Below are 27,406 nucleotides of genomic sequence, written 5' to 3'. Positions count from 1 at the left end.
CTGGGTTTAACCAGACTGGATTGTGTGAGGAGCTCACAAATCCTTGAAAGATCTGGGCAGGGTCCCATCAGTAAGCTCCTCCGGCAGGCAAGGCTGCGATGGCTGGGTCATGTAGCCCGCATGCCCAGCCACCGCATGCCGAAACAGCTTTTGTTTGGCCGGATTGAGGGGGCTAAGCGGGCGTGGCACGGGCTGGAGAAGAGATGGAGTGATGTGGTACAGGAGGACGTGGAGCTGAGTGGACTTGCCGATGACTGGTACCAGCGGTGTCAAGATCGGCCTCTGTGGAGGAGGCTCGTGAAGGATGCTACTGGGCAGTTGGAGGCAGTCGCCCTCCAACAACAACGGAGGACGGAGGAGCGACGCTCAGAACAACGAGCGGAGCGCCGGGTGGCTAAAGCACAGCAGGTTGGCACAGTAGGGGGCACAGGTGGTGCATCAGCCAGTCATCTCAGTCAGTCGACCCGTGGCACCTGGGTCTGCCCCGTGACCTCCTGCCAGCGGGCGTTCGACACTTCACGTGGCCTCAGGGTGCACATAGCCTGGCACAAGCGTCGTGCTGACGTCACCGCCACGTAGTGGCGAATGGCGGTTGTTGTTGTTGTGGTTTTGGTGGTGGTGGTTGTGGTGGTGGTTATGGTGGTGGTTGTGGTGATGGTTGTTGTGGTGGTGGGGGTGGTGGTTGTGGGAGTGGCTGTGGTAGTGGTTGCTGTGGTGGTTGTTGTTGTGGTGGTTGTTGTGCTGGTTGTTGTGGTTGTTGTGGTGGTGGTTGTGGTGGTTGTGGTGGTGGTTGTTGTGGTGGTTGCTGTGGTGGTGGTTGTGGTGGTGGTTGTGGTGGTGGTGGTTGTGGTAGTGGTGGTTGTGGTGGTGGTTGTGGTGGTGGTTGTGGTTGTTGTGGTGGTTGTTGTGGTGGTTGTTGTGCTGGTTGTTGTGGTTGTTGTGGTGGTGGTAGTGGTTGTTGTGGTGGTTGTGGTGGTGGTGGTGGTTGTGGTGGTTGTGGTGGTGGTGGTTGTGGTGGTTGTGGTGGTGATTGTTGTGGTGGTGGTTGTGGTTGTTGTGGTGGTGGTTGTGGTAGTGGTTGTTGTGGTGGTTGTGGTGGTGGTTGTGGTGGTGGTTGTTGTGGTGGTGGTTGTGGTAGTGGTTGTTGTGGTGGTGGTTGTGGTGGTGGTGGTTGTGGTGGTGGTGGTTGTTGTTTACCGAGGTAGAGCCTCGCTCTCTCATAGGGATGTCAATTGAGTAGCAGCGAGCATGGAAGCGATGTCCAGGTTGGAACTTTACAGCGCGGGGCCTAGCCACGCGGGGCCTTGCCTCCTGCCCTCGCCTGATCGCGTTTGCTTCAATTCTCTCGCTTAAGTTTAATTTGTCTTCACACGGCTCGCCACTTTGTCACTTTGTTTTACTTTTAAATATTCACGCAGTTTTTATTTCATTCTTTTTTTACCAGGCCAAGCCCGCTTGAGCTGCTGTGCCGCTTTTGTTTTCAGAAGCGACCTGCCCACAACACAAGGTGAGGCTCGTGAACAGTGTGGTGGTGTTCACTCTAGACGCGTGGCGGTGTTCACTCTGGACGCGTGGCGGTGTTCACTCTAGACATGTGGCGGTGTTCACTCTAGACGCGTGGCGGTGTTCACTCTAGACGCGTGGCGGTGTTCACTGTAGATGCGTGGTGGTGTTCACTCTCTACATATGGAGGGGAAACCCGGGGATCGGGAAGGAAATCCACGCGACCACGGGGAGAGAGAGAGAGACACGCAGCCTCAGCTGTGTTTATTTATCCTCAATGAATTACTTTGTGGAGTGAGGAACCATTAATACTGAGCAGGTGAAGGTGGCCAGGCGTGGGTCTGGACACACCACCACCTGTGAACCATGCCAGTGTGTGACAGTGGTGGAGCCAGTGGCGGTGGGGTGGCACGTACCCCCCCAATGGTCCGATTGAAATCCCTAATTTCGATCGGATCATTGGGGTTTATTAGTAACTAGCTTCACTACCCGGCTTCGCCCGGGACTTGGATTCTTGTCTTGGATAAATTTCAAATTTCATATTCCCTTATCTTTGACTGAAAACCCCTGAAAAAATTTGATGCTTGCAAGAAAGAAAAAAGCCGAAACAAATCAAGTTCCCTAAATCGGATGTTTTCACTCAAGGAAATTTAACCTTAATCCACTTCTACGCAAGGTCGATTTTGGCCACTCCGGAAGGGAATGACGTGGCGAGCTGAAAATAGTCGCGTTCATTTAGAAATTCCAGACAGCATAAGCTGTGAAATTTTCATGATGCCAGAGCTCAGCGTTGGATAGTTTTGATGCTTCACACAAACAGATGCTATTTCTGCTTTATATTTAATAGCCGTTGTACCCGTTCTTCGCACCCATATGTATTGAAACTCCGAGAAGCCAATGGCTTCATCGGCCAGGAGCAAAGCACCACCTAAAATCTCCCGGCATGCTGTTAACAGCTCTAAAAGTACAGTGCACGAAGAGCCATATGGTAGGGGTAAGCATTGCAGAGCGCTTAACTCAGGTGTGTTGCGGGTTGACGTCACACACTCCATGGTCATTTCCCCCACCCCCCCCCCCAAAATACAAAAGTCTATTTTTATACTTTTTACATTGTGTAGAGTATGGAACCTACCCACATGCCAAATCTCAAGTGTGTAGCATGTTGGGAAGTATGCTAAACACTTTCGAACAGACACATATCCACACATTTCGCTTTTATATATATAGATAAATCAGCATTTTGCGACCCCCCCCCCCACTGCCACCGTGTGGCATTTTATTACGTGCCAGGGACTCTATGAGAGGACAACAGTCCGAGTCCATAATTGGCAATAAGTAACGGCAAAGCAGTTACAAGCGACTCACAGAATTGTGTGCAGTTGCGTATACAGTACACGACTTCCCTGAAGGCAAACACCTTCAGCGAGCGCGATGGCTATCACACACGTCGAATAAAAAGGATTAGGACAAGTCCTTGGTAACAACTCCGTACTAACAACTCCTTACTTAATAACAACTCATAATATTCTTAGTTTTTTCGGTAAAGTCACGTTGAAGAGAAACAACAAAATAACAAAATATATATAAAACAATAAAAAAATTTCACGACGTTTCGACCATAACTCAAACGGTCATCATCAGGTGTGTCGGTTTGCATAAATTTATTTTTAAAACGGCACATTTATTTATAAATAATAATAATAATAAATTATTATTATTATTATTATTTAAATAATAATAATAAATAATAATAATAAATTATTATTATTATTATTATTTAAATAATAATAATAATAAATAAATGTGCCATTTTAAAAATAAATTTATGCAAACCGACACACCTGATGATGACCGTTTGAGTTATGGTCGAAACGTCGTGAAATTTTTTTATTGTTTTATATATATTTTGTTGTTTCTCTTCAACGTGACTTTACCGAAAAAACTAAGAATATGAATTACTGCAGTCACGAAAGCTTTAAATCAAAACAACTCATAATGTTTCATTGCTGGAGGGGTTGCTCATGGCTCCGCCTCTGAGTGTGTGATCGTGTCAAGTTTGTATGTGCAGTAAAGCCTATTAACTCTATATAGTAATAGGTTTTACCCTTTTAACTGGCACAAAAAAAACTGACCCCTTTATTCAAGTCATCATGTTTGCAATAACCACAACACAAGCAGTCAAAATGCAAACAAATGAGACAACTCTGATAATACTAAGCACTGTCCTTGAAATTGATTGGTCCACACCCGAGACGGCTTTTCTTAGAACCTAGTCTCCACTGGTGTTGAAACAGAAGACGCCAAAAGGCGTCTCGGGTGTGGACCAATCAAATTCAAGGACAGTGCTTATTATCAGTTGTCTCTATTGTTTGCATTTTGACTGCTTGTGTTGTGGTTATTGCAAACATGATGCCTTGAATGAAGGTGTCAGTTTTTTGTTCCAGTTAAAAGAGTAAAACCTATTACTATATCTTGTTACTGGCAAAGGAGGTCTCATAATCTATTAACTCTATTGAGCACGGAGGTGATATCAAAACAGTTTATTTTTGTTTTTCTCTGGAACTCTTTGTTTGAATGTAGTCGGGAAGTTATCACAGCACACGTGCAGCTGAAATCAGAACTGTTCATCCCAGCATTCAAGGACATCTGTGCCTGGCTTCACACCTCTAAGTTGCGATTAAACATTCATTTATGCATAACACAAATAGTATTATTTTCAACACCCTTTGCTATGTCAGCTGAATTTAGCTTTCATAAATATTCCTTTTGTAGCCAGACATCCGAAATTGTGTGCTCGGAGTTTTAGGTTAACATTCATTTTGAAGATACTAGGGCTTCCAGGCACGTTTATGACCATTTGCCCTCTCATTGTGTGCCATAACAGCCCGTTTGATGAATTTGGGGCACTTTTTCACTATAACATGAATATATGAATAAGTATATACGTGTTAGTCACGTGTTACTGTGTGTATGCATTCCTCTGTGCATCGATACTGACGTGTAGATGGTGTTTATATTCTTTTTTTCTGTCTGCAGCTGTCGCTTTCTGTCTGCAGAATTTGTCCGATGGAGCAAAGGCACTCGGCGCGGCTTGGTGCAAAAAGGCAACAATGCGACCGGCCTGCAAACAACACGGATCGTACTGGAAATTTGACACCGCACCAGAGAACACACACAGGAGAGAAACCCTTCAAGTGCAGTGTGTGTGGGAAGGCCTTTTCACTTTCACCAAATCTTCAAGTACACCAGAGAACGCACACAGGAGAGAAACTCTTTGAGTGCAGTGTGTGTGGGAAGGCGTTTTCAGATCCATCTGCTCTTGTAAGACACCAGAGAACACACACGGGAGAAAAACCCTTCAAGTGCAGTGTGTGTGGTAAGGCGTTTGCACTTTCACCAAATCTTCAAATACACCAGAGAACACACACAGGAGAGAAACCCTTCAAGTGCAGTGTGTGTGGGAAAGCGTTTGCACTTTCACCAAATTTTCAAATACACCAGAGAACACACACAGGAGAGAAACCCTTCAAGTGCAGTGTGTGTGGGAAGGCGTTTTCACGTTCAACAAATCTTCAAAGACACCAGAGAACACACACAGGAGAGAAACCTTTCAAGTGCAGTGTGTGTGGGAAGGCGTTTGCACTTTCACCAAATCTTCAAATACACCAGAGAACACACACAGGAGAGAAACCCTTCAAGTGCAGTGTGTGTGGGAAGGCGTTTGCACAGTCACCACATCTTCATGTACACCAGAGAACTCACAAGCATCAGAAGATCCACAAGGAATGGAGTCTGAAATCAGCTTGTGAAAGTCAAAGTGCCGCAATGAGCTCATCCCTCATGAAACAAGAACCGGAACAAAATCCCAGCTTGGACACTTTTAAAGGTATCGAGGTGAAATATGAAGAGGTGAAGGTGAAATGTGAAGAAGTGATGGTGAAGAGCGAAGAAGTGAAGGTAAAATGTGAAGATGAAGATTCAACTCCACAATGGGACCTTAACATCGATGGAGGCAACGTGAAGCAGGAGGAGAATTCTGACTGTGAGGCAGAGCGAGGCAACTCCCAGAAGTTTGTGGAAGTGGAGGTGTGGGTGGACTTCCTAGACAATACAAAGTCAAATAGAGACCCGGGAGATGTGTAAGCTTGAGACGATGTCGCTCCAATAGATGCACCTTTGTCACAGGCCTTTAATGACAAGAATTTTGAAGTTGAACACTCAATTCCTAGGTTCAACCTGCAGGGTAAGATCGGCCAGTCTTTGTGGACCTGTGGGTTGGGTAGTTCTCTAACCATGAGCGAGAGCCAATAAGCTTCCAAGCATTCACAAGGTTCTAATAATTCCATTTATATGGTGCTTGCTTAATCGCCTCTGGCAATTCGGAGTTTTGTATCGTATCTCGTCTCAAACACTTGAAGAGCATCCCCAAGTAGCAGCTGCCCCTGTGTGGCACAAGTTGGTGGCCCTGCACCGGCCTGCATGTGGACAAGAGCCTGTCAGTAGGGGGCGATGGTTGATGTGGCATCTCAGTTGTGGAGTTTGTAGGTAATGTTTAGAATTTGATCAATTTTGACCCAGACGCCAGCATGCAATGGCCTACTCGTTTTGAATGGCGCAATAGTATGTTGTATATACACTGTTAAGCGTATGTTTTAAAATAGCTTGTTAATGCGTTGTAACCTGATTCAGTATATTTCACTGCAGTAATTCAGTTTTGTTAATATTCCTGTGAATAATTTATAATGAATACCTGTCTGATTGTGTGCGTATATGTAACATTTTGTCTATAAGGGTCAAACATTGAATAAGTGATGTTTGGACAAAGTGTGTGTTTTGGAAGTAACCTGTACAGACAACTCAGGTGAGACTCATTGTTCTTGTGATACAGGGGAAAGGGTATTTTTCTGTTTTCAGGAAGCATCTCCCTCTGGAGCAACTCATTGTTTTTGAAATAGGCAGCACACTCGGATCATTAATCAATCACAAGTAGAGGAGATACATTCTCTACAACACGAATTATAATTTTGTACTACGTGTTGATGTAAAATTTTGTCGAAATAGGACGAGAAATGGTCCAAGCTGATTAACGTCTGGATGTTCACAACCAAGGCTTGAAGCAAGCCTGACCGCCTGCGGCGCCCCTCACAACCATTTACGGCCTTGAGCCAGGAAAGTCACGAAAAAAATTGCACACGAACGACACCTCCACGCAGCTCCCGATGCTCCGTTTTGAAGTTTTAAAATGAAACAACTTTGAATTGTATTATGTTTTGAATTAGATAATTGTATTTATTCATTAAAAGCTTATTACTTGAAAACGATATTTCGTGTGAATTTTCCCTCGTCGTTAAGTAGATGGCCTTGCCGGGGGTTCGGTTCGACGCGGACTTTCAGCTGGTTGGGATCGCGGGATCGAGATGAGGCGACACAGAGCTGGCCGTGCGAGAAGACCGCCGTCTGCAGATCGATTCCAACGCGATCGAACGTCTGTCCCTGCACCTCCGTCGTTCATGCAGGGGGTCTGTAGGTTTACAGCACCTCCTGCATGAAAACGACGGAACGTGCAGCCTTCATCACAGATGAAGTTGTGCACTTATATAAAAGAGTATAGCCAGTGGGTTTTCAAAGTACCTTCGTCTTACAGAAATTAATTTTGAGTGAGCCCACCGCATTAAAACAATGCTCAGCTGAGCTGGGCGAGCCACGGTGGGTTTGGGGGGGGGGTCACCTTATCTTAGTCACGTGACACAGCTCACGTGACTTCTGTCGCGACAATGTCTGGATGTTTTCGCCTGAGCATGACCCCTCGTGTTGCGATCGAAACGTCGCGATTTATTTTTTCTTATTTTATTTTTTCTACCTACGTGACTTTACCGCAAGAACCAAAGAGTATGAAAGATTTAAAGCTTTCGTGACTGCAGTAATTCATATTCTTAGCTCTTTCGGTAAAGTCACGTTGAAGGAAAGCAATATAATAATAAAATATATAAAACAATAAAAAATTCTCACGACGTTTCGACCATAACACAAACGGTCGTCATCAGGTGTGTCGGTTTGCATTAATTTATTTATTTTTAAACGGTGTATTTATTTATAAAAAACGTCAGCGCCACGCGCAGAGATTTGGCAGTTTGTTTAGAGGGACGAGTCCATCTATGTTCTGAGAAGAGGAGGGGGGAGACGAAAAATTAATGTATGCTGTCTGAAAGGCGCTGTAAGTGAACAATCAATTAAGACCTGAAATGGTTTATCAAATCTTTCCAATGATTGCTAAGCCAGAATCCATCTTCTCGGTTGGAATTGTCTCTGTGCTTGTTTATGTGGATAGCCTCATGAACGAATCGCTCATGGTAGCCAGATGGCTTACAAAGAACCTCTGTCTTGGAAAAGTCAATGTCATGTGAGCCTACTGAATTATAACAATGATCTGCCACGGCCGAGGTGTTGGTCCTACCGTGTTTAAGGTCTGCTTTGTGTTCACGAATGCGGTCTGAGACATGGCGTTTGGTTTCTCCAATGTAACTACTACCACAGAGGCAACTTAGTTTGTAGACACCAGGGTACTGTATGTCCGGAATCACATCTTTTACAGACAGAACCAGATCACGGATTTTATGTAATGTGTTGAAACGGACCTGGATCTTGTGTTTATTCAAGATTTTGGAGATCTTTTTGTGATCCCCGCAATGTAGGGTAAAGTGTTGGTTTTGAAAGGCTCCTCAAGAGGGTCCTTCTTCATGGTTTGAGTGATAGCTTTGCGGATTGCATAGTCGGAGTAACCATTAGCCTTAAGAGCTTGGTGTACGTGCTTGAGTTCACTGCCTATGTGTTCCTGGTCGGATATGCATTGGGCTCTATGATACAGAGTTTTGATGAGAGAATTCTTCTGTGATGGATGGTGGAAGGAATCCGGTTTCAGATAAGCATCCGTTTGGGTAGCTTTCCTGTAGACAGAGTGGCTCATTGAACCATCAGGTCTCTTTTTTATTAGGACATCCAAAAAAGGTAGCTTGCCATCATTTTCAACTTCCATGGTAAATCTGATGGCTGCGTGTATGGAATTGATGTGGTCGAAGAATTGGTCTAGAGCAGGCCGGCCATGTGGCCAGATGACAAAAGTGTCATCCACGTACCTCTTCCATAAGGTTGGGCGCAGAGTGGCAGTCTGGATGGCGTCAGTCTCAAATTTCTCCATGAAAATGTTAGCTATAACCGGAGATAGGGGGGAGCCCATTGGGGTGCCCTCAGTTTGTTTGTAGAAAGTTACATTCCAAGTGAAGTATGTATTGGTTAAGCAGTGTCTCACCAGGGGGGGTACCTCAGTGTTTAGTTCTTGATGAACCAAGTCTTCAATGATTGCGATAGTGTCAGGTATAGGAACTTTGGTGAATAAGGAAACTAGATCAAAACTGACAAGCAGGTCGTCTGGGGACAGGGAAATACCCTTGATTGTCGTTACCAGGTGAGTAGAATTTTGTACCGCAGAGGTGGTTTTTCAAGTGAAAGGACACAGGATTTCAGACAAATAACGAGCCAGTTTGTATGTGGGGGGAGTTGATAGTAGAGACGATGGGACGAAGGGGTGTATCTACTTTATGTATTTTTGGTAAGCCGTATAATCTTGGTGGCCTGGCAGCAGATGGTTTCAACGAAAACTGTTTAGATTGATAAATTAATGCGGTTGAATCAGAAATTATTTTGTTGGTTTGTGTGACGAGGCTGTTGGTGGGATCTCTTTTTATTTTTGCATTGCTGCCATCGTCGAGTAATTCTTTAATTTTGTTGTTATATTTTAGTTTATCCATGATGACAGTAGCATTGCTCTTGTAAGCTGAGAGGACTACAACGTCATCCCTCTTTTTTAATTTCTATAATTCAAAACGCTCATCTTTGCTGAGGTTGCTAGCTGGCATCTTAGCGTTTTTGAGAGTTGCAGCGATTTCAGATCTTGCTACGTCTGCAGTGATGTGACCCGGGCCCCTGAGAGCAACGTCTACTTGGGCAATGATTTCATTAACTGGTATGTGTTTAGGTGTGACTGCAAAGTTTAGACCTTTAGCTAAAACGGATTTCAGACCATTGGAAATAGAACTGTTACTGCGATTAATTACGACTTTGTTAACATCTAGCTTTTTGGTGTGTGGGTCCAGTCTTTTGTTGAAGAGGAGGTTAAATTTGGAAATCAGGTTGTCCTTACATTTGGTCGACATAGTAGCAGCTGAAGAGGCAGTCATATTGTCTACATGTTCCCAATCCGATGTGGACATTGTTGCCCTCAATGATAAGTGTTATTCGTAGAGTGTCTTGTCTAACTGATCTAGTTCGGTGCGTATAATCTGATTTTCTCTGAGATAAGAGCTAAGCTAGTTTTGAAAAGAATTCGTTTAGCATTAGAAGAAGTTACAGCAGCAGAGGTCAGTGTAAATGCGATTGGTATTACCCCAGAGTCGCGGCATCTCTTCAGAAAGGTGAGAGACTCGATCAGCTGAGCCTTCTTATCCCGGAGTTTGTTGAAAGATCTTAAAGTTATGTGGAAACCCTCCCCGTAGAGGCGATTAAATTTTGATTTAAAGCTTTCGTGACTGCTGTAATTCATATTCTTAGCTCTTTCGGTAAAGTCACGTTGAAGGGAAACAATAAAATAATACAATATATATAAAACAATAAAAATTCTCACGACGTTTCGACCATAACACAAACGGTCATCATCACGTGTTGAAGTACAATCCTTATTTGGGCAAAGCTACTCCCGGTGACTGGCGGCTCATTAACATAATATATTCATGAAAGCCGTCGCGAGTTTATTGCGACGAGTTCGGCACCCACGCCCCATCCCTCCACGTATGGGCCAGACTCATTAACATAATTTATTTAAGTAACAGTGTTGCTCATTGTGGGAGGGGAGTGTTTTGTTCCCCGCAAGTGACGTCATGTCAACTTCTGCTGCTGCGTGACGTCACGAGATAACAGGAAGCTGCTGCTCCGCCGTGCACTGAAATCCGAGGTCAGAAATTCTCATCGCGGTTGTGGTGGTGGTGGTTGTGGTGGTGGTTGTTGTTGTGGTGGTGGTTGTTGTGGTGGTTGTTGTTGTTTACCGAGGTAGAGCCTCGCTCTCTCTCGTAGGGATGTCAATTGAGTATCAGCGAGCATGGAAGCGATGTCCAGGTTGGAACTTTACAGCGTGCGGCCTAGCCACGCGGGGCCTTGCCTCCTGCCCTCGCCTGATCGCGTTTGCTTCAATTCTCTCGCATAAGTTTAATTTGTCTTCACTCGGCTCGCCACTTTGTCACTTTGTTTTACTTGTTGTGGTTGTTGTGGTGGTTGTTGTGGTGGTGGTGGTGGTTGTTGTTGTGGTTGTATTGGTGGTGGTGTTTGTGGTGGTTGTATTGGTGGTGGTTGTGGTGGTGGTTGTGATGGTGGTTGTGGTTGTGATGGTGGTTGTGGTGGTGGTGGTTGTGGTGGTGGTCGTTGTGGTGGTGGTTGTGATGGTGGTTGTGGTTGTGATGGTGGTTGTGGTGGTGTTTGTGGTGGTGTTTGTGGTGGTTGTATTGGTGGTGGTTGTATTGGTGGTGGTTGTATTGGTGGTGGTTGTGGTGGTAGTTGTTGTGGTGGTGGTTTTGGTGGTAGTTGTTGTGGTTTTGGTGGTTGTGGTGGTGGTTGTTGTGGTGGTGGTGTTTGTGGTGGTTGTATTGGTGGTGGTGGTTGTGGTTGTGATGGTGGTTGTGGTGGTTGTTGTGGTGTTTCTGGTGGTTGTATTGGTGGTGGTTATGGTTGTTGTGGTGGTGGTGGTTGTAGTGGTGGTGGTTGTAGTGGTGGTTGTATTGGTGGTGGTTGTGGTGGTGTTTGAGGTTGTTGTTGTGGTTGTGGTTGTGGTGGTTGTTGCTGTGGTGGTTGTTGCTGTGGTGGTTGTTGTGGTGGTGGTTGTTGTGGTGGTGGTTGTTGTGGTGGTTGTTGTGGTGGTGTTTGTGGTTGCGGTGGTGGTTGTTGTGGTGGTGGTTGTGGTAGTGGTTGTTGTGGTGGTGGTTGTGGTGGTGGTGGTTGTGGTGGTGGTGGTTGTTGTTTACCGAGGTAGAGCCTCGCTCTCTCTCGTAGGGATGTCAATTGAGTAGCAGCGAGCATGGAAGCGATGTCCAGGTTGGAACTTTACAGCGCGGGGCCTAGCCACGCGGGGCCTTGCCTCCTGCCCTCGCCTGATCGCGTTTGCTTCAATTCTCTCGCATAAGTTTAATTTGTCTTCACTCGGCTCGCCACTTTGTCACTTTGTTTTACTTGTTGTGGTGGTGGTTGTGGGGGTTGTTGTGGTGGTGGTTGTTGTTGTTGTGGTGGTGGTTGTGGTGGTGGCTGCGGTGGTTGTTCTGGTGGTGGTTGTGGTGGTTATGGTGGTGGTGGTTGTGGTGGTGGCTGCGGTGGTGGTTGTTGTGGTGGTTGTTGTTGTGGTGGTTGTGGTGGTGGTTGTGGTGGTTTTGGTGGTGGTTGTGGTGGTGGTGGTGGTGGTTGTGGTCGTGGTGGTTATGGTTGTTGTGGTGGTGGTTGTAGTGGTGGTGGTTGTAGTGGTGGTTGTATTGGTGGTGGTTGTGGTGGTGTTTGAGGTTGTTGTTGTGGTTGTGGTGGTTGTTGTGGTGGTGGTTGTGGTGGTTTTGGTGGTGGTTGTGGTGGTGGTGGTTGTTGTGGTGGTGGTTGTGGTGGTTTTGGTGGTGGTGGTGGTGGTGGTGGTTGTGGTCGTGGTGGTTATGGTTGTTGTGGTGGTGGTGGTTGTAGTGGTGGTGGTTGTAGTGGTGGTTGTATTGGTGGTGGTTGTGGTGGTGTTTGAGGTTGTTGTTGTGGTTGTGGTTGTGGTGGTTGTTGCTGTGGTGGTTGTTGCTGTGGTGGTTGTTGTGGTGGTGGTTGTTGTGGTGGTGGTTGTTGTGGTGGTTGTTGTGGTGGTGTTTGTGGTTGTGGTGGTGGTTGTTTTGGTGGTGGTTGTTTTGGTGCTGGTTGTTTTGGTGCTGGTGGTGGTTGTGGTGGTGGTTGTAGTTGTGGTGGTGGTTGTGGTGCTGGTTGTAGTGGTGGTGGTGGTGGTTGTTTACAGAGGTAGAGCCTCGCTCTCTCTCGTAGGGATGTCAATTGTGTAGCAGCGAGCATGAAAGCGATGTCCAGGTTGGAACTTTACAGCGCGGGGCCTAGCCTCCTGCCCTCGCCTGATCGCGTTTGCTGCAATTATCTCGCTTAATTTAGCAATCTTTGTAAGAACGTAATCACCCAGGTGGGGTGTTGTTGACTGTTCTGTTAGCCGACTCTCTGTTGTATTGCAATACGTTTCTAAGTTTACTAGGTTTGTCTTCTCTTTCACTTGTACCTGATGATGATTGCTTGTGTTGCAATCAAAACGTCGCATGCCATTTGCACACCGCGTTGGTGTGCGGTGCTTTTTGTGCAATATTTTTGCAGTTTTTTTCCGGGATTCTTTGTTTGCACAGTCACATAGTCACGTTAAGATGTTTTCTTGTTCATGTTTTTTGTTTATTGCGGTTGCACCCGAGTCAAGAGCCAAATGGCTCACAGGGCTATACCAAATGAATTAAACTGAAACTATAATTTAATTTATTTAATTTTTTTTCTACGTGGCTTTACCGAAAGAACCAAAGAGTATCTTGCTTTAGTTTAAATTTCTCTTCACCTGGCTCGCTACTTTGTAACTTTGTTTTGTTTTAAATATCCACAGTTTTATTTTTATTTCTTTACCAGGCCACGCCCGCGTTGAGCTGCTGTCCGTTCTCGTTTACAGAAGCGACCTGCCCACAACAACAACAACAACAAGGTGGGGCTTGTCAACAGCGTGGTGGTGTCCAATTTCTAGACGCGTGGCGGTGTTCACTCTAGACGCGTGGTGGTGTTCACTCTAGACGCGTGGTGGTGTTCACTCTAGACGCGTGGTGGTGTTCACTCTGGACGCGTGGCGGTTTTCACTCTAGATGTGTGGTGGTGTTCACTCTAGACGCATGGCGGTGTTCACTCTAGACACGTGGTGGTGTTCACTCTAGACGCGTGGTGGTGTTCACTCTAGACGCGTGGTGGTGTTCACTCTGGACGCGTGGCGGTTTTCACTCTAGACGTGTGGCGGTGTTCACTCTGGACGCGTGGCGGTGTTCACTCTGGACGCGTGGCGGTGTTCACTCTACATATGGAGGGGAAACCCGGGGATCGGGAAGGAAATCCACGCGACCACAGGGAGAGAGAGAGAGACACGCAGCCTCGGCTGTGTTTATTTATCCTCAATGAATTACTTTGTGGAGTGAGGAACCATTAATACTGAGCAGGTGAAGGTGGCCAGGCGTGGGTCTGGACACACCACCACCTGTGAACCATGCCAGTGTGTGACAGTGGTGGAGCCAGTGGGGGTGGGGTGGCACGTACCCCCCCAACGGTCCGATTGAAATCCCTAATTTCAATCGGATCATTGGGGTTTATTAGAAACTAGCTTCACTACCTGGCTTCGCCCGGGACTTGGATTCTTGTCTTGGATAAATTTCAAATTTCATATTCCCTTGTCTTTCACTGAAAACCCCTGAAAAAATGTGATGCTTGCAAGAAAGAAAAAAGCCGAAACAAATCAAGTTCCCTTAATCGGATGTTTTCACTCAAGGAAATTTAACCTTAATCCACTTCTACGCAAGGTCGATTTTGGCCACGCCAGAAGGGAATGACGTGGCGAGCTGAAAATAGTCGCGTTCACTTAGACATTCCAGACAGCATAAGCTGTGAAATTTTCATGATGCCAGAGCTCAGCGTAGGAGAGTTTTTGGTGCTTCACACAAGCAAACAGATGCTATTTCTGCTTTATATTTAAGATAGCCGTTGTACCCGTTCTTCGCACGGATATGTATTGAAACTCCGAGAAGCCAATGGCTTCATCGGCCAGGAGCAAAGCACCACCTAAAATCTCCCGGCACGCTCAGCTCTTAAGCTTTGCAGAACGCTTAACTCAGGTGTGTTGCCGGTTGACGTCACACACTCCATGGTCATTTCCCCCACCCCCCCCCCCCCCAAATACAAAAGTCTATTTTTATACTTTTTACATTGTGTACAATACGGAACCTACCCACATGCCAAATTTCAAGTGTGTAGCATTTACACCATTGGAAACCTCATTTGCCAGTAAAAAAATATGATAATTGTTTTTTTACCCTTTTATCTGGCAAAAAAAAACAATTATATTTTGTTACTGGCAAATGAGGTTTCCAATGGTGTAAATGCTTAACCCGAGCTCTCATACTCTGATGGTGCATTGCCTTTGAGTTGTGCGCCTTTTGGCGTCTTCTGGTCCAACACCATGTGAGACGAGGCTCTAAAGAAAGCTGTCTCGGGTGTAGACCAATCAATTTAAAGGACAGTGCATACATTATCAGAGTTGTTTTTTGTTTGCGTTTCGACCGCAGGTATTGTGGTCAATGTAAACATGACTCCTTGTAAAAAAGGTGTCAGTTTTGTTGCCAGATAAAAGGGTAAAAAAACAATTATCAAGTGTGTAGCATGTTGGGAAGTATGCTAAACATTTCGAACAGACACACGTATCCACACATTTCCCTTTTATATATAAAATAAATTGGCATTTTGCGACCCCCACTGCCACCGTGTGGCATTTTATTACGTGCCAGGGACTCTATGAGAGGACAACAGTCCGAGTCCATAATTGGCAATAAGTAACGGCAAAGCAGTTACAAGCGACTCAGAATTGTGTGCAGTTGCGTATACAGTACACAACTTCCCTGAAGGCAAACACCTTCAGTGAGCGCGATGACGATCACACGCGTCGAATAAAAAGCATAGGACAAGTCCTTAGTAACAACTCCTTACTTAATAACAGCTCCTTAATAACAACTCCTTACTAACAACTCCTTACTAACAACTCCTTACTTACTAACAACTCCTTACTAACAACTCCTATCATTTTTCATTGCTGAAGGGGTTGCCCCTCCTACCTGAAAATCCTGGCTCCACCTCTGAGTGTGTGACAGTGTCAAGTTTGTATTTGCAGTAAAGTATTAACTCTATTGAGCACGGAGGTTATATCAAAACAGTTTATTTTAGTTTTTCTCTGCAACTCTTTGTAAGAATGGAGTCAGGAAGTTATCACAGCACACGTGCAGCTGAAGTCAGAACTTCATCCCAGCATTCAAGGACATCTGTGCCTGGCTTCACACCTCTTAAGTTGTGATTGAACATTAATTTTTGCATTTCTGCATAACACAAATAGTATTATTTTCAACACCCTTTGCTATGTCAGCTGAATTTACCTTTCATAAATATTCCTTTTTAAGCCAGACAGCCGAAATTGTGTGCTCGGAGTTTTGGGTTAAGATTCATTTTGAAGATACTAGGGCTTCCAGGCACGTTTATGACATTTGCCCTCTCATTGTGTGCCATAACAGCCCGTGTGATGAATTTGGGACACTTTTTCACTATAACATTAATATATGAATAAGTATAGACATGTTAGTCACGTGTTACTGTGTGTATGCATTCCTCTGTGCATCGAAACTGACGCAGCTATCTGCAGCTGTCGCTTCCTCTGTTGCTTCCTCTGCAGAATTTGTCTGATGGAGCAAAGGCACTCGGCGCGGCTCAGTGCAAAAAGGCAACAATGCGAACAGGGTGCAAACAACACAGATCGTACTGGAAATTTGACACGGCACCAGAGAATACACACAGGAGAGAAACCCTTCAAGTGCAGTGTGTGTGGGAAGGTGTTTGCACGTTCATCTGCTCTTAAAAAACACCAGAGAACACACACGGGAGAGAAACCCTTCAAGTGCAGTGTGTGTGGGAAGGCGTTTGCACAGTCATCTACTCTTGTAACACACCAGAGAACTCACACAGGAGAGAAACCCTTCAAGTGCAGTGTGTGTGGGATGACGTTTTCACATTCATCTCCTCTTAATAAACACCAGAGAACTCACACAGGAGAGAAACCCTTCAAGTGCAGTGTGTGTGGGAAGGCGTTTTCAGTTTCATCAAATCTTCAAATACACCAGAGAACACACACAGGAGAGAAACCCTTCAAGTGCAGTGTGTGTGGGAAGGCGTTTTCAGTTTCATCTGCTCTTGTAACACACCGGAGAACACACACGGGAGAGAAACCCTTCAAGTGCAGTGTGTGTGGGAAGGCGTTTTCAGTTTCATCTGCTCTTGTAGCACACCAGAGAACACACACGGGAGATAAACCCTTCAAGTGCAGTGTGTGTGGGAAGGCATTTGCACGTTCATCAAATCTTCATGTACACCAGAGAACTCGCAAGCATCAGAAGATCCACAAGAAGTGGAATCTGAAATCAGCTTGTGAAAGTCAAAGTGCCGCAGTGAGCCCATCCCTCATGAAACAAGAACCGGAAGAAAAACCCAGCTTGGACACTTTTAAAGGTATCGAGGTGAAATATGAAGAGGTGAAGGTGAAGTGTGAAGAAGTGATGGTGAAGAGCGAAGAAGTGAAGGTAAAATGTGAAGATGAAGATTCAACTCCAAAGTCGGACCTTCACATCGATGGAGGCAACGTGAAGCAGGAGGAGAATTCTGACTGTGAGGCAGAGCGAGGCAACTCCCAGCAGTTTGTGGAAGTGGAAGTGTGGGTGGACTTCCTCCGAGACAATACAAAGTAAAATGGAGACCCGGTAGATGTGTAAGCTTGAGACGATGTCGCTCCAATTGATGCACCTTTGTCACAGGCATTTAATGACAAGAATGTGAAGTTGAACAATCAATTCCTAGGTTCAACCTGCAGGGTAAGAGCGGCCAGTCCTTGTGGACCTGTGGGTTGGGTAGATCTCTGACCAGGAGCGAGAACCAATAAGCTCCCAAGCATTCACTATGTTCTAATAATTCTATTTATATGGTGCTTGCTTAAACGCCTCTGGCAATTCGGAGTTTTGTATCGTATCTCGTCTCAAAAACTCGAAGAGCATCCCCAAGTAGCAGCTGCCCCTGTGTGGTACAAGGTGGTGGCCCTGCACCGGCCTGCATGTGGTGGTTGATGTGGCATCTCAGTTGTGGAGTTTGTAGTTAATTTTTTTATTTAAAGCTTTCGTGACTGCAGTAATTCATATTCTTAGCTCTTTCGGTAAAGTCACGTTGAAGGTAATGTTTAGAATTTGATCAATTTTGACCCAGACGCTAGCATGCAATGGCCTACTCGTTTTGAATGGCGCAATAGTATGTTGTGCATACACTTTCTTTCGGTAAAGTCACGTAGAAGGGAAACAATAAAATATAAAAATATAAAACTTAAAAATTCTGACGACGTTTCGACTGCAACACAAGCAATCATCATCAGGTGTGAAAACCACAGCAAGAACATTTTTAATGTTTTTTATATTTTTTTCCCTTTCACGTGACTTTACCGAAACAACCAAGAATATGAACCCCTGCAGTCACGAAAGCTTTAAATCAAAAATGTACATACACTGTTAAGCAGATGGTGCGTATGTTTTAAAATAGCTTCTTGTTAGTACGATGTAACCTGATGCAGTATATTTCAGTGCAGTAATTAAATTTTGTTAATATGCCTGTCAATAATTTATAATGAATACTTGGCTGATTGTGTGCGTATATGTAACATTTTGTCTATAAGGGTCAAACATTAAATAAGTGATGTTAGGACAAAGTGTGTGTTTTGGAAGTAACCTGCACCCGATGCTCCGTTTTGAAGTTTGAAAATGAAACAACTTTGAATTGTATTATGTTTTGAATTCGATAATTGTATTTCTTCATTAAAAGCTTATTAATTGAAAACGATATTTAGTGTGAATTTTCTCGCGTCGTTAAGTAGATGGCCTTGCCGGGGGTTCGGTTCGATGCGGACTTTCAGCTGGTTGGGATCGCGGGATCGAGATGAGGCGACACAGAGCTGGCCGTGCGAGAAGACCGCCGTCTGCAGATCGAACGTCTGTCCCTGCGCCTCCGTCGTTCATGCAGGGGGTGCGTAGGTTTGCAGCGCCCCCTGCATGAAAACGACTGGAAGTTGTGCACGTATTTTTAAACATAAATTGTACACCAAAACCGGTTCTTAGTTGGCTTGCACTGAATAAATGCTGCAGTAATTATGGACTTGCAGAAGGCCATGGGATTTATATTTTGCGTAAAAAATTCCTTTGTTTTGCGGAGAGACCGATAAATGAAAGACGTCTTGTCCACTGATCTTGTTCATATCCGTGTACATCGATGTCCCACATTGCTTACACGTACACACCACACACAATGAAATAGAAACTAGAACGACTTCATTCTGGGGATGGGCAAAGATTGAGGAATCTCTTTCAATGGAGCGAGTTAAGTTTGTTCGATTCAACATCTCTGTGTTTCTGTTCCCCTCTGTGTCTCTCGCTGACTGTGTCTCTGTCGTCTCTGTATCTTTCTTTCTGTGTTGCTCTTGTCTGTGTCTGTCCACCTCCCTCTTGTCAGTCTTTGTGTGTGTCTCTAGCAGCGTCTTTCCAACCGTATTCAACTACTGTGAGTAGCAACATGCTACTCACCGTACGTAGCCAACCATGCTAATCTGTGGGTCTGTGTGTAAGTCTCTGTGTATCTGGAACTTCTTTCGCACCGTACGTAGCCGAACCTGCACAGGAGGAGCGGCCGGTATCTGTGGAGCTGTGGGCTGGGTACATCTGTCAGCAGGAGCGAGAGACAATGAAGCTCCCAAGCGTTCACTACGTTACCAACATCATATTTGCACTCATAAGTCGCTTGCCTAATTGCCCCAGCAACTCGGTGTTTCGTGTCAAATCTCATCTCGAACAATCGAAGGACCCCCCCCTAAGTGGCAGCTGCCCCTGTGTGGCACAAGGTGGCCCTGCACCGGCCTGCACGTGGACATGAGTCTGTCGGTAGGGGGCGATCATTGACGCGCCATCTCCCTTGTGTAGTTTCTGGATAATGTTTGGAATTACCCCAATTTTGACCGTGACACCAACATGCAATGACCTGTGCGTTGTGAATGACACAACGCTATGTTTTACAGCTGCCGTTAAGCAGACTGTGCATATTGTGGTGAATGTTACTGGGGTAGCCAGGTGTGCCTGTCGGTTTTGAACCTTGAACCTCTGCAATAAATAGAGAATGTGCTACCATATTCTTGGTTCTTTCGGTTGGCGCCGATGATGGCAGCCTCGGCCGTTTGGTCCGCCCTGTTTTGTCCGGTTTTGTCTTGTTTTGCTTGATCACCCGTGCTGGTGAGAGGGGCCTGCTGTTCAGCACACCCGTGCTGGTGAGAGAGGCCTGCTGTGCATCACACCCGTGCTGGTGAGAAGATGGTGCCGATGATGGTAGCCTCAGCCGGTCGGTGCGCCCTGTTTTGTCTTGTTTTGTCTATTTTTTCAGCGTTTAGCCAAGATTTTCAGAGTTCCCTAACAAGAGACGAACTTTTAAACATCAGGGAAACAACTCCTGTGGATTTATTTCCCAACTTTCTGCGTCCAGCGGCAAAATTAGTGGGAATTCTAATCAACGCCACGCTAGGCTTTGCTCAAGCAGCGAAACGCCGCCCAAGGGGTAAACGGTCGGGGGCTCTTGTATGGCTACGCAGACGCGGGATCCGAACAGTGCTTCCGAACTCTTTCCTCTCCAACGTACGTTCACTGTGCAACAAAATGGACGAAGTTCAGCTACTGATGGTGAGAAACAGAGACTTTTTTTCATCTTCTGTTTTGTGCTTCATGGAGACATTGGCTGTGTGATTTGATTCCGAACACTGCGCTACAACTGGCAGGATTCCATCTTGTAAGATCGGATCGTGACATAGCACTCTCCGGCAAGACGAAAGGCGGTGGTATTTGTTTTTACATTAACAGTGGCTGGTGTGTAGATGTCACAGTGATTCTGCAACATTGTTCTCCGCTCCTTGAATCATTTTTTTATAAACTGTAAACCTTTCTATTCACCTCGCGAGTTCGCGTCACTCATTTTGGTCGGAGTTTACTTGCCGCCGGGTCCTCAGGTTAAAGAGGCCCAACGCATGCTCGCTGACAAGATTCTCAGTGTGGAGCGAGCAAATCCAGATTCACTGGTTAACGTACTTGGCGACTTTAACAAAGGTAATCTCAGCCACGAACTCCCCAAATACATACAATTCATTAAATGCCCAACCAGAGAAGGGAACACTGGATAACTGCAACATTACAGTCAGTAGAGCCTCCAAGCCATCCCCCGAGCTGCACTGGGACACTGACCATGCCATGGTCCACCTGACTCCTGCATACAGGCAGAAATTAAAGCTCTGTTAACCTGCTGTGAGGACATCTAAACAGTGGACCAGTGAGGCTGTGGAAGATTTGTGGGCGTGCTTGGACTCTACTGACTGGGATATGTTCACTACTGCTACGAACAGTCTGGATGAACTCACAGAGGCTGTGATGTCGTACATCAGCTTCTGTGAGGACTGCTGTATTCCAACACGTACCAGGGTGAACTTCAACAACAACAAGCGCTGGTTCTCAGCAAAGCTCAGAAGGTTGAGGTTGGAGAAGGAGGAAGCGTTTGGGAGTGGGGAAGAGACATTCAAGGAGTCAAAGAATAGGTTTAGCAAGGCGGTGAGAGAGGCTAAACGACTGTACTCAGAGAGACTAAAACACCAGTTCTCTGCTAACGACTCTGCTTCTGTCTGGAGAGGGCTCAGGCAAATCACCGACTACAAGCCCAGAGCCCCCCACACCACTAACGACTCCCGCCTGGCCAACGACCTGAACGAGTTCTACTGCAGATTTGAAAGACAATTGGACTGTCCTGAACTACCCCTTCCCACCGAAGAGGCCCCATCCCCCACCCCTACTACAGAGACGACTCTCTCCTTTCAGGAGGGAGAAGTTAATAGACTTTTCAAGAGGCAGAACCCACGCAAAGCAGCTCGGCCGGACACTGTCTCTCCAGCCACCCTCAGGCACTTCGCTGACCAGATGTCTCCGGTGTTCACCAACATCTTTAACACCTCCCTGGAGACATGCCATGTACCAGCCTGTCTCAAGTCCTCCACCATCATCCCTGTGCCCAAAAAGCTAAGGCCAACAGGACTAAATGATTATAGACCGGTCGCCCTTACCTCTGTGTTAATGAAGTCTTTTGAGCGCCTGGTCCTGGCACACCTCAAAGCCATCACAGACCCTCTCCTGGACCCCCTTCAGTTTGCCTAAAGAGCCAACAGGTCTGTGGACGACGCAGTTAACATGGCCCTCCACTTCACCCTAGAGCATCTGGACTCCCCAGCATCATACGCCAGGATCCTTTCTAGATTTAAAGCTTTCAGGTCCGGTTCAATACAGTACACAAAATTCGTGATCTGCTCCCATCCGTGAAGGATGTCATTCCTGATTTACAGTACCCCGGGGTTTACAAATTGAGTTGTACCTGCGGTGATTGCTACATCGGTGAGACAAAGCGACATGTCTCTGACCGAATTCGCGAGCACAAATCAGATTTGAAACACGGCAAAACTAATTCTTCTGCCGTGGCTGATCACTGTTACAACGCTGTGGGGGATCACGATATAATTTTCTCTGATACCAAGGTTCTTTGCAAACCCACGGGCTTTTATCAGAGATTTGTTCATGAAGCAATTCAGATCTACAAACACAGACAATTTCAACCGAGAGGATGGTTTCAAATTAAGCAACCATTGGAAAGATGTTCTAAATCGAACTAAACATTAAACTAATTTCAATGGTACAGTATATTTTTCAAGTAGTGGTACCCCAAACTTTCGCAGCTCTTATAAATTCCCCATATTCACACCATCAATAGGTAAACTCCCCCCCCCCCCGCGCCAAAGTGCGAGTCCACCGGCACGTATACCACCTCTTTCCCAAAATCCGCCAATCAAATGCTATTTTTTATGCTAATTTCTTTGTCAGAACACCTTGTTTGCTCGCACACAGGTCCGATGTCTGAGCGTGGTTGTTTCGCTAAATTCTCCTGTTTGATTTGTACTAGGTGCCTCGGTGAATGTATATGCTCTAACTTTAACATAGCTATTTCTGTGACCAGTTACAAGCTAATCACTCAGCTATTTCAATGCTAAATTCGATGCTAATTCCTTTGTCAAGGGGTACCTCTGCGGATGTGTATACTTTAACTTAGCTATTTCAATGAGCCATTTCAATGCTAAGTTATATGCTAATTCCTTTGTCAAGGCGCGTGGTCTTTTTCTTCTCACACAGCTTAAAGGTCGTGATCTAAGCGTGGCTTCTTCCACTCCAGCGCTAATTCCTTGGTCAAGGGGTACCTCTGCGGATGTGTATACTTTAACTTAGCTATTTCAATGAGCCATTTCAATGCTAAATTATATGCCAATTCCTTTGTCAAGGCGCGTGGTCTTTTTCATCTCACACAGCTTAAAGGTCGTGATCTAAGCGTGGCTTCTTCCACTCCAGCGCTGTCCTCCAGACAGTCTCGTCCCTTCACCTGATGAAGGCCGCTTGTGTTGTGGCCGAAACGTCGTGATTTTTTGTTATTTTATTTTCACCTACGTGACTTTACCCAATAAAACCAAAGAGTACGCCAGGATCCTGTTTGTGGACTTCAGCTCTGCCTTCAACACCATCATCCCTGCCCTGCTTCAGGACAAGCTCTTCCAGCTGAACGTGCCCGACTCCACCTGCAGGTGGATCACAGACTTCCTGTCTGACAGGAAGCAGTGCGTTAAGCTGGGAACACAAGTCTCTGACTCCAGGTCCATCAGCACCGGAACTCCTCAGGGCTGCGTCCTTTCCCCACTGCTCTTCTCCCTGTACACCAATAGCAGCACCACCTATCATCAGTCCGTCAAACTCTTGAAGTTTGCGGACGACACCACCCTCATTGGGCTGATCTCTGGTGGGGATGAGTCTGACTATAGGTGGGAGGCTGACAACCTGGTGACCTGGTGTAGCCAGAACAACTTAGAGCTAAATGCTCTAAAGACAGTTGAGATGGTTGTGGACTTCAGGAAGAATACAGCCCCACTCACCCCCATCACCCTGTGCGACTCCCCAGTCAAAACTGTAGAGTCCTTCCGCTTCCTGGGACAAGAGCAGACTGCAGCGTATAATTCCACAATCCCGTCGCTCCAGAAGGACTCTGACCTAATTCTCCCTCCTGCCCCCCTTATGTCTCCAACGCCCGAGAACCCCCAGGTCACATGACGTCATCCTGAGCATCCAATCAAATCCTTATTGCTGCCGTTTTGAGCGCTCTGGCCGTGGGGGGGGGGGGGGGGGTCGCGTTATCCCCCCCCCCTTCCCATTGTCTCTGTGCCTGCGTTCCTCGCCGGTGACTCATCGATAATCCCCTCGCTCCCTCCCACTTAAGTCAACTCTCATCTGCCTGGGGGCTTTTCCCTCCCACCCCACTGTTTACCCTGTCACTGGGTGCCGGCTGAAGTTCCCATCCCCCCGTGTTGTGAACGCTTCATCGCGGCCGGCCTGTAAAGCTCTATGGCCCCTTTTTGGGGGGGGCGCCATGTAATCCGGTCTGGGGGGCTCAGCCAATTTCCTGCTCCGGGGAAACCGTGGAACGTCCCTGCTAGTGGAGTCCTCGGGTGAAAACCCATTGTACCAGGTGATCCCTCTCGAGACCCTACGAGGGTGCATGCGAGTGTTTAGTGGGGCGTGCGTTCATGGGGGGGGGGAGGGGGGGGTGGAGGGGGTAGCGCCGACCGAGCTGCTCCGCTGCGGTGGCACCACACAATCTACCAACCCTCGAGGACCTGCACACCTCGAGGAGCAAGAGGCGAGCGAGGAAGATTTGTGGCCGATTCCTCCCACGCTGGACACTTCTCTGTTCCAGCTACTCCCCTCCGGCAGAAGGCTGCGGTCCATCGGGACCAAAACCTCACGCCACAAAAACAGTTTCTTCCCATCCGCTGCTGGCCTCTTCGACAAGGCCAAGGGCTTACACTGACTTGAACATTTTATCTACAAAATGACACCTTGCCATTTTTACACTGTTACCCTATTTGTATTTTTTGTATTTTTAGATTGTATCTTATAGCTACTTTATATTCAATATTTATTCAAAAATGTACATACTTTAGCCCCTTAGTGTTAGTTAGACTTTGTACCTTTACTATAGTTAGACTTGTATACCACTTCTTCTTTGGTTCATTCGGTAAAGTCACGTAGAATGAGAATAAAATAATAAAATAATAAAATAAAATAACAATTTTATTCTCACGACGTTTCGACCACAACACAAGTGGCCTTCATCAGGTGAAGGGACGAGACTGTCTCGAGGACAGCGCTGGAGCGAACACACCCAAGCTCAGACTGCGACCTTTAAGCTGTGCGAGAACAGAGCGCCTTTACAAAGGAATTAGCATAAAAATTAGCATTTAATTGGCGGACTTATCATGATGAACAGTGTAGAGGGGGTGATCATGTGCAGACCGGCGAGGGGGGGAGGGGGAGTTTACATATTGATGGTGTGAAAAGGGAATTTAAGCTGCTGCGAAAGTTTGGGATACCACTACTTGAAAAAATATACTGTACCATTGAAAATTAGTTTAATGTTTGGTTCGGATAATTTAGCATTGAAATAGCTGCCTGATTAGCTTGTGACTGGTCACAGAAATGGCTATGTTAAAGTCAAAGCCTACACATCCACAGAGGCACCTAGTACAAATCAAACAGGAGAATTTAGCATTGAAATAACTGAGGGATTAGCTTGTGACTGATCATAGAAATAGCTATGTTAAAGTAAAAGCCTACACATCCACAGAGGCACCTTGTACAAATCAAACAGGAGAATTTAGCATTGAAATAGCTGAGTGATTAGCTTGTGACTGGTCACAGAAATGGCTATGTTAAAGTCAAAGCCTACACATCTACAGAGGCACCAAGTACATGGATGCCAAAGGGGCTGCAACAACTCGACAATCATATAGTAAACCAATGTGAAAAAACCTAAGTCTAAATTACATCAATATAATAAATGTACTCAATATATTCTTCAATAAGCTGAGCTATTAACAGTAACTGGGTATACACTACACTATATAATGAATACCATATAGTAAACCAATAAAAAAACTAAAATATAAACTACATCAATGTTATCAATAAACTCTGTGCTTGGATATGTCAATGGCCTCATGAACGAATCTCTCATGGTAGCCGGTTGGTTTGCAAAGAACCTCCGTCTTGGAGAAGTCAATCTCATGTGAGCCCACTGAATTATAACAGTGATCTGCCACGGCAGAGGAGTTCGTTCTACCGTGTTTCAAGTCTGCTTTATGTTCACGGATGCGGTCCGAGATATGTTGTTTGGTTTCTCCAATGTAGCTACTACCACAGGCACTTTAGTTTGTAAATGCCCAGGTACTGTATGTCTGGAACAGCATCTTTTACAGATGGAACCAGATCACGAATTTTATGTACTGTGTTGAATCGGACCTGGATCTTGTGTTTATTCAGGATTTTGGAGATCTTTTTAGTGACCCCTGCAATGTAGGGTAAGGTGATGGTTTTGAGTGGCTCCACAAGAGGATCCTTCTTCATGACTGGAGTGATGGCTTTGCGGATTGTGTAGTCGGAGTAACCATAAGCCCTGAGAGCCTGGTGTACGTGCTTGAGTTCACTGGTAATGTGTTCCTGGTCGGAAATGCATTGGGCTCTATGGTATAGAGTCTTGATGAGGGAGTTCTTCTGGGATGGATGGTGGTGGGAATCCGGTTTCAAGTAAGCATCTGTATGGGTAGCTTTCCTGTAGACAGAGTGGCTCATTGAACCATCATGTCTCCTTTTAATTAAAACATCCAAAAAGGGTAGTTTGCCATCTTTTTCGACCTCCATGGTAAATCTGATGGCTGGGTGTATGGAATTAATGTGGTCGCGGAATTGGTCTAGAGCAGGCTGGCCACGTGGCCAGATGACAAAAGTGTCATCCACGTACCTCTTCCATAAGGTCGGGCGTAGAGTGGCAGTCTGGAGGGCGTCAGTTTCAAATTTTTCCATGAATACGTTTGCTACAACCGGAGATAGGGGGGAGCCCATTGGGGTGCCCTCAGTTTGTTTGTAGAAAGTTCCGTTCCAGGTGAAGTATGTGTTGGTTAAGCAATGTCTCACCAGGGGGGTACATCAGTATGCAGTCCTTGATGAACCAGGTCCTCAATGATAGCGATGGTGTCAGGTACCGGGACTTTGGTGAACAAGGACACCACATCAAAACTGACAAGCAGGTCGTCTGGGGACAGGGAAATGCCTTTGATTGTCGATACCAGGTGAGTAGAATTTAGTACCGCAGAGGTGGTTTTTCCAGTGAAAGGTCGCAGTATATCAGCAAGAAAACGTGCCAGTTTATAGGTAGGGGAGTTGATAGTAGAGACGATGGGACGAAGGGGTGTCTCTTCTTTGTGTATCTTTGGAAGGCCATATAATATTGGTGGTCTGGCAGCAAAGGGTTTCAACGAGAACTGTTTGGTCTGATCAATTAATGCTGTTGAATTAGAGATGATTTTATTCGTTTTGGTAACCAGGCTGTTGGTGGGATCTCTTTTTATTTTTGTATAGCTGCCATCGTCGAGTAGTTCTTGAATTTTGTTGTTATATTCTGTTTTGTCCATGATGACAGTGGCATTGCCCTTGTCGGCTGAGAGGACGACAATATCATCTCTCTTTTTTAATTGAGATAATTCAAAGCGTTCATCTTTGCTGATCCAGGTCTGATTCAACACAGTACATAAAATCCCTGATCTGGTTCCATCTGTAAAAGATGCTGTTCCAGACATGCAGTACCCGGGCGTTTACAAACTAAAGTGCCTCTGTGGTAGTAGCTACATTGGAGAAACCAAACGACATCTCGGACCGCATCCGCGAACATAAAGCAGACTTGAAACACGGTAGAACGAACTCCTCTGCCGTAGCAGATCACTGTTATAATTCAGTGGGCTCACATGACATTGACTTCTCCA

General features: G+C 45.9%; 2 protein-coding genes across 2 annotated transcripts in view; both read left to right on the top strand.

The window, feature by feature from the left end:
- Positions 1 to 18,264, top strand: part of LOC142923930 (uncharacterized) — a 21,752-nt gene extending 3,488 nt beyond the window's left edge. The window contains exons 2-4 of the mRNA XM_076064954.1: positions 1,445 to 1,507; positions 4,540 to 5,246; positions 16,169 to 18,264. Of these exons, the coding sequence (XP_075921069.1) occupies positions 4,570 to 5,246; positions 16,169 to 17,135 (1,644 nt within the window). The 5' untranslated portion in view covers positions 1,445 to 1,507; positions 4,540 to 4,569 and the 3' untranslated portion in view covers positions 17,136 to 18,264. The remainder of the gene's footprint in view (positions 1 to 1,444; positions 1,508 to 4,539; positions 5,247 to 16,168) is intronic.
- LOC142923921 (uncharacterized) overlaps positions 10,402 to 27,406 on the top strand; it is a 26,512-nt gene continuing 9,507 nt past the window's right edge. Inside the window, exons 1-2 of the mRNA XM_076064938.1 lie at positions 10,402 to 10,507; positions 13,228 to 13,300. The gene's annotated coding sequence lies outside the window, so the exon portion shown is untranslated. The remainder of the gene's footprint in view (positions 10,508 to 13,227; positions 13,301 to 27,406) is intronic.

Source organism: Petromyzon marinus, unplaced genomic scaffold (genome assembly GCF_048934315.1).
Source record: "Petromyzon marinus isolate PM22_M1 ecotype Great Lakes invasive population unplaced genomic scaffold, UKy_Petmar_22M1.pri1.0 PM_Scaffold_9, whole genome shotgun sequence".
Taxonomy (NCBI): domain Eukaryota; kingdom Metazoa; phylum Chordata; class Hyperoartia; order Petromyzontiformes; family Petromyzontidae; genus Petromyzon; species Petromyzon marinus.
The sequence above is the reverse complement of the archived record's forward strand: the minus strand, read 5'-3'. Positions and strand labels throughout refer to the sequence as shown.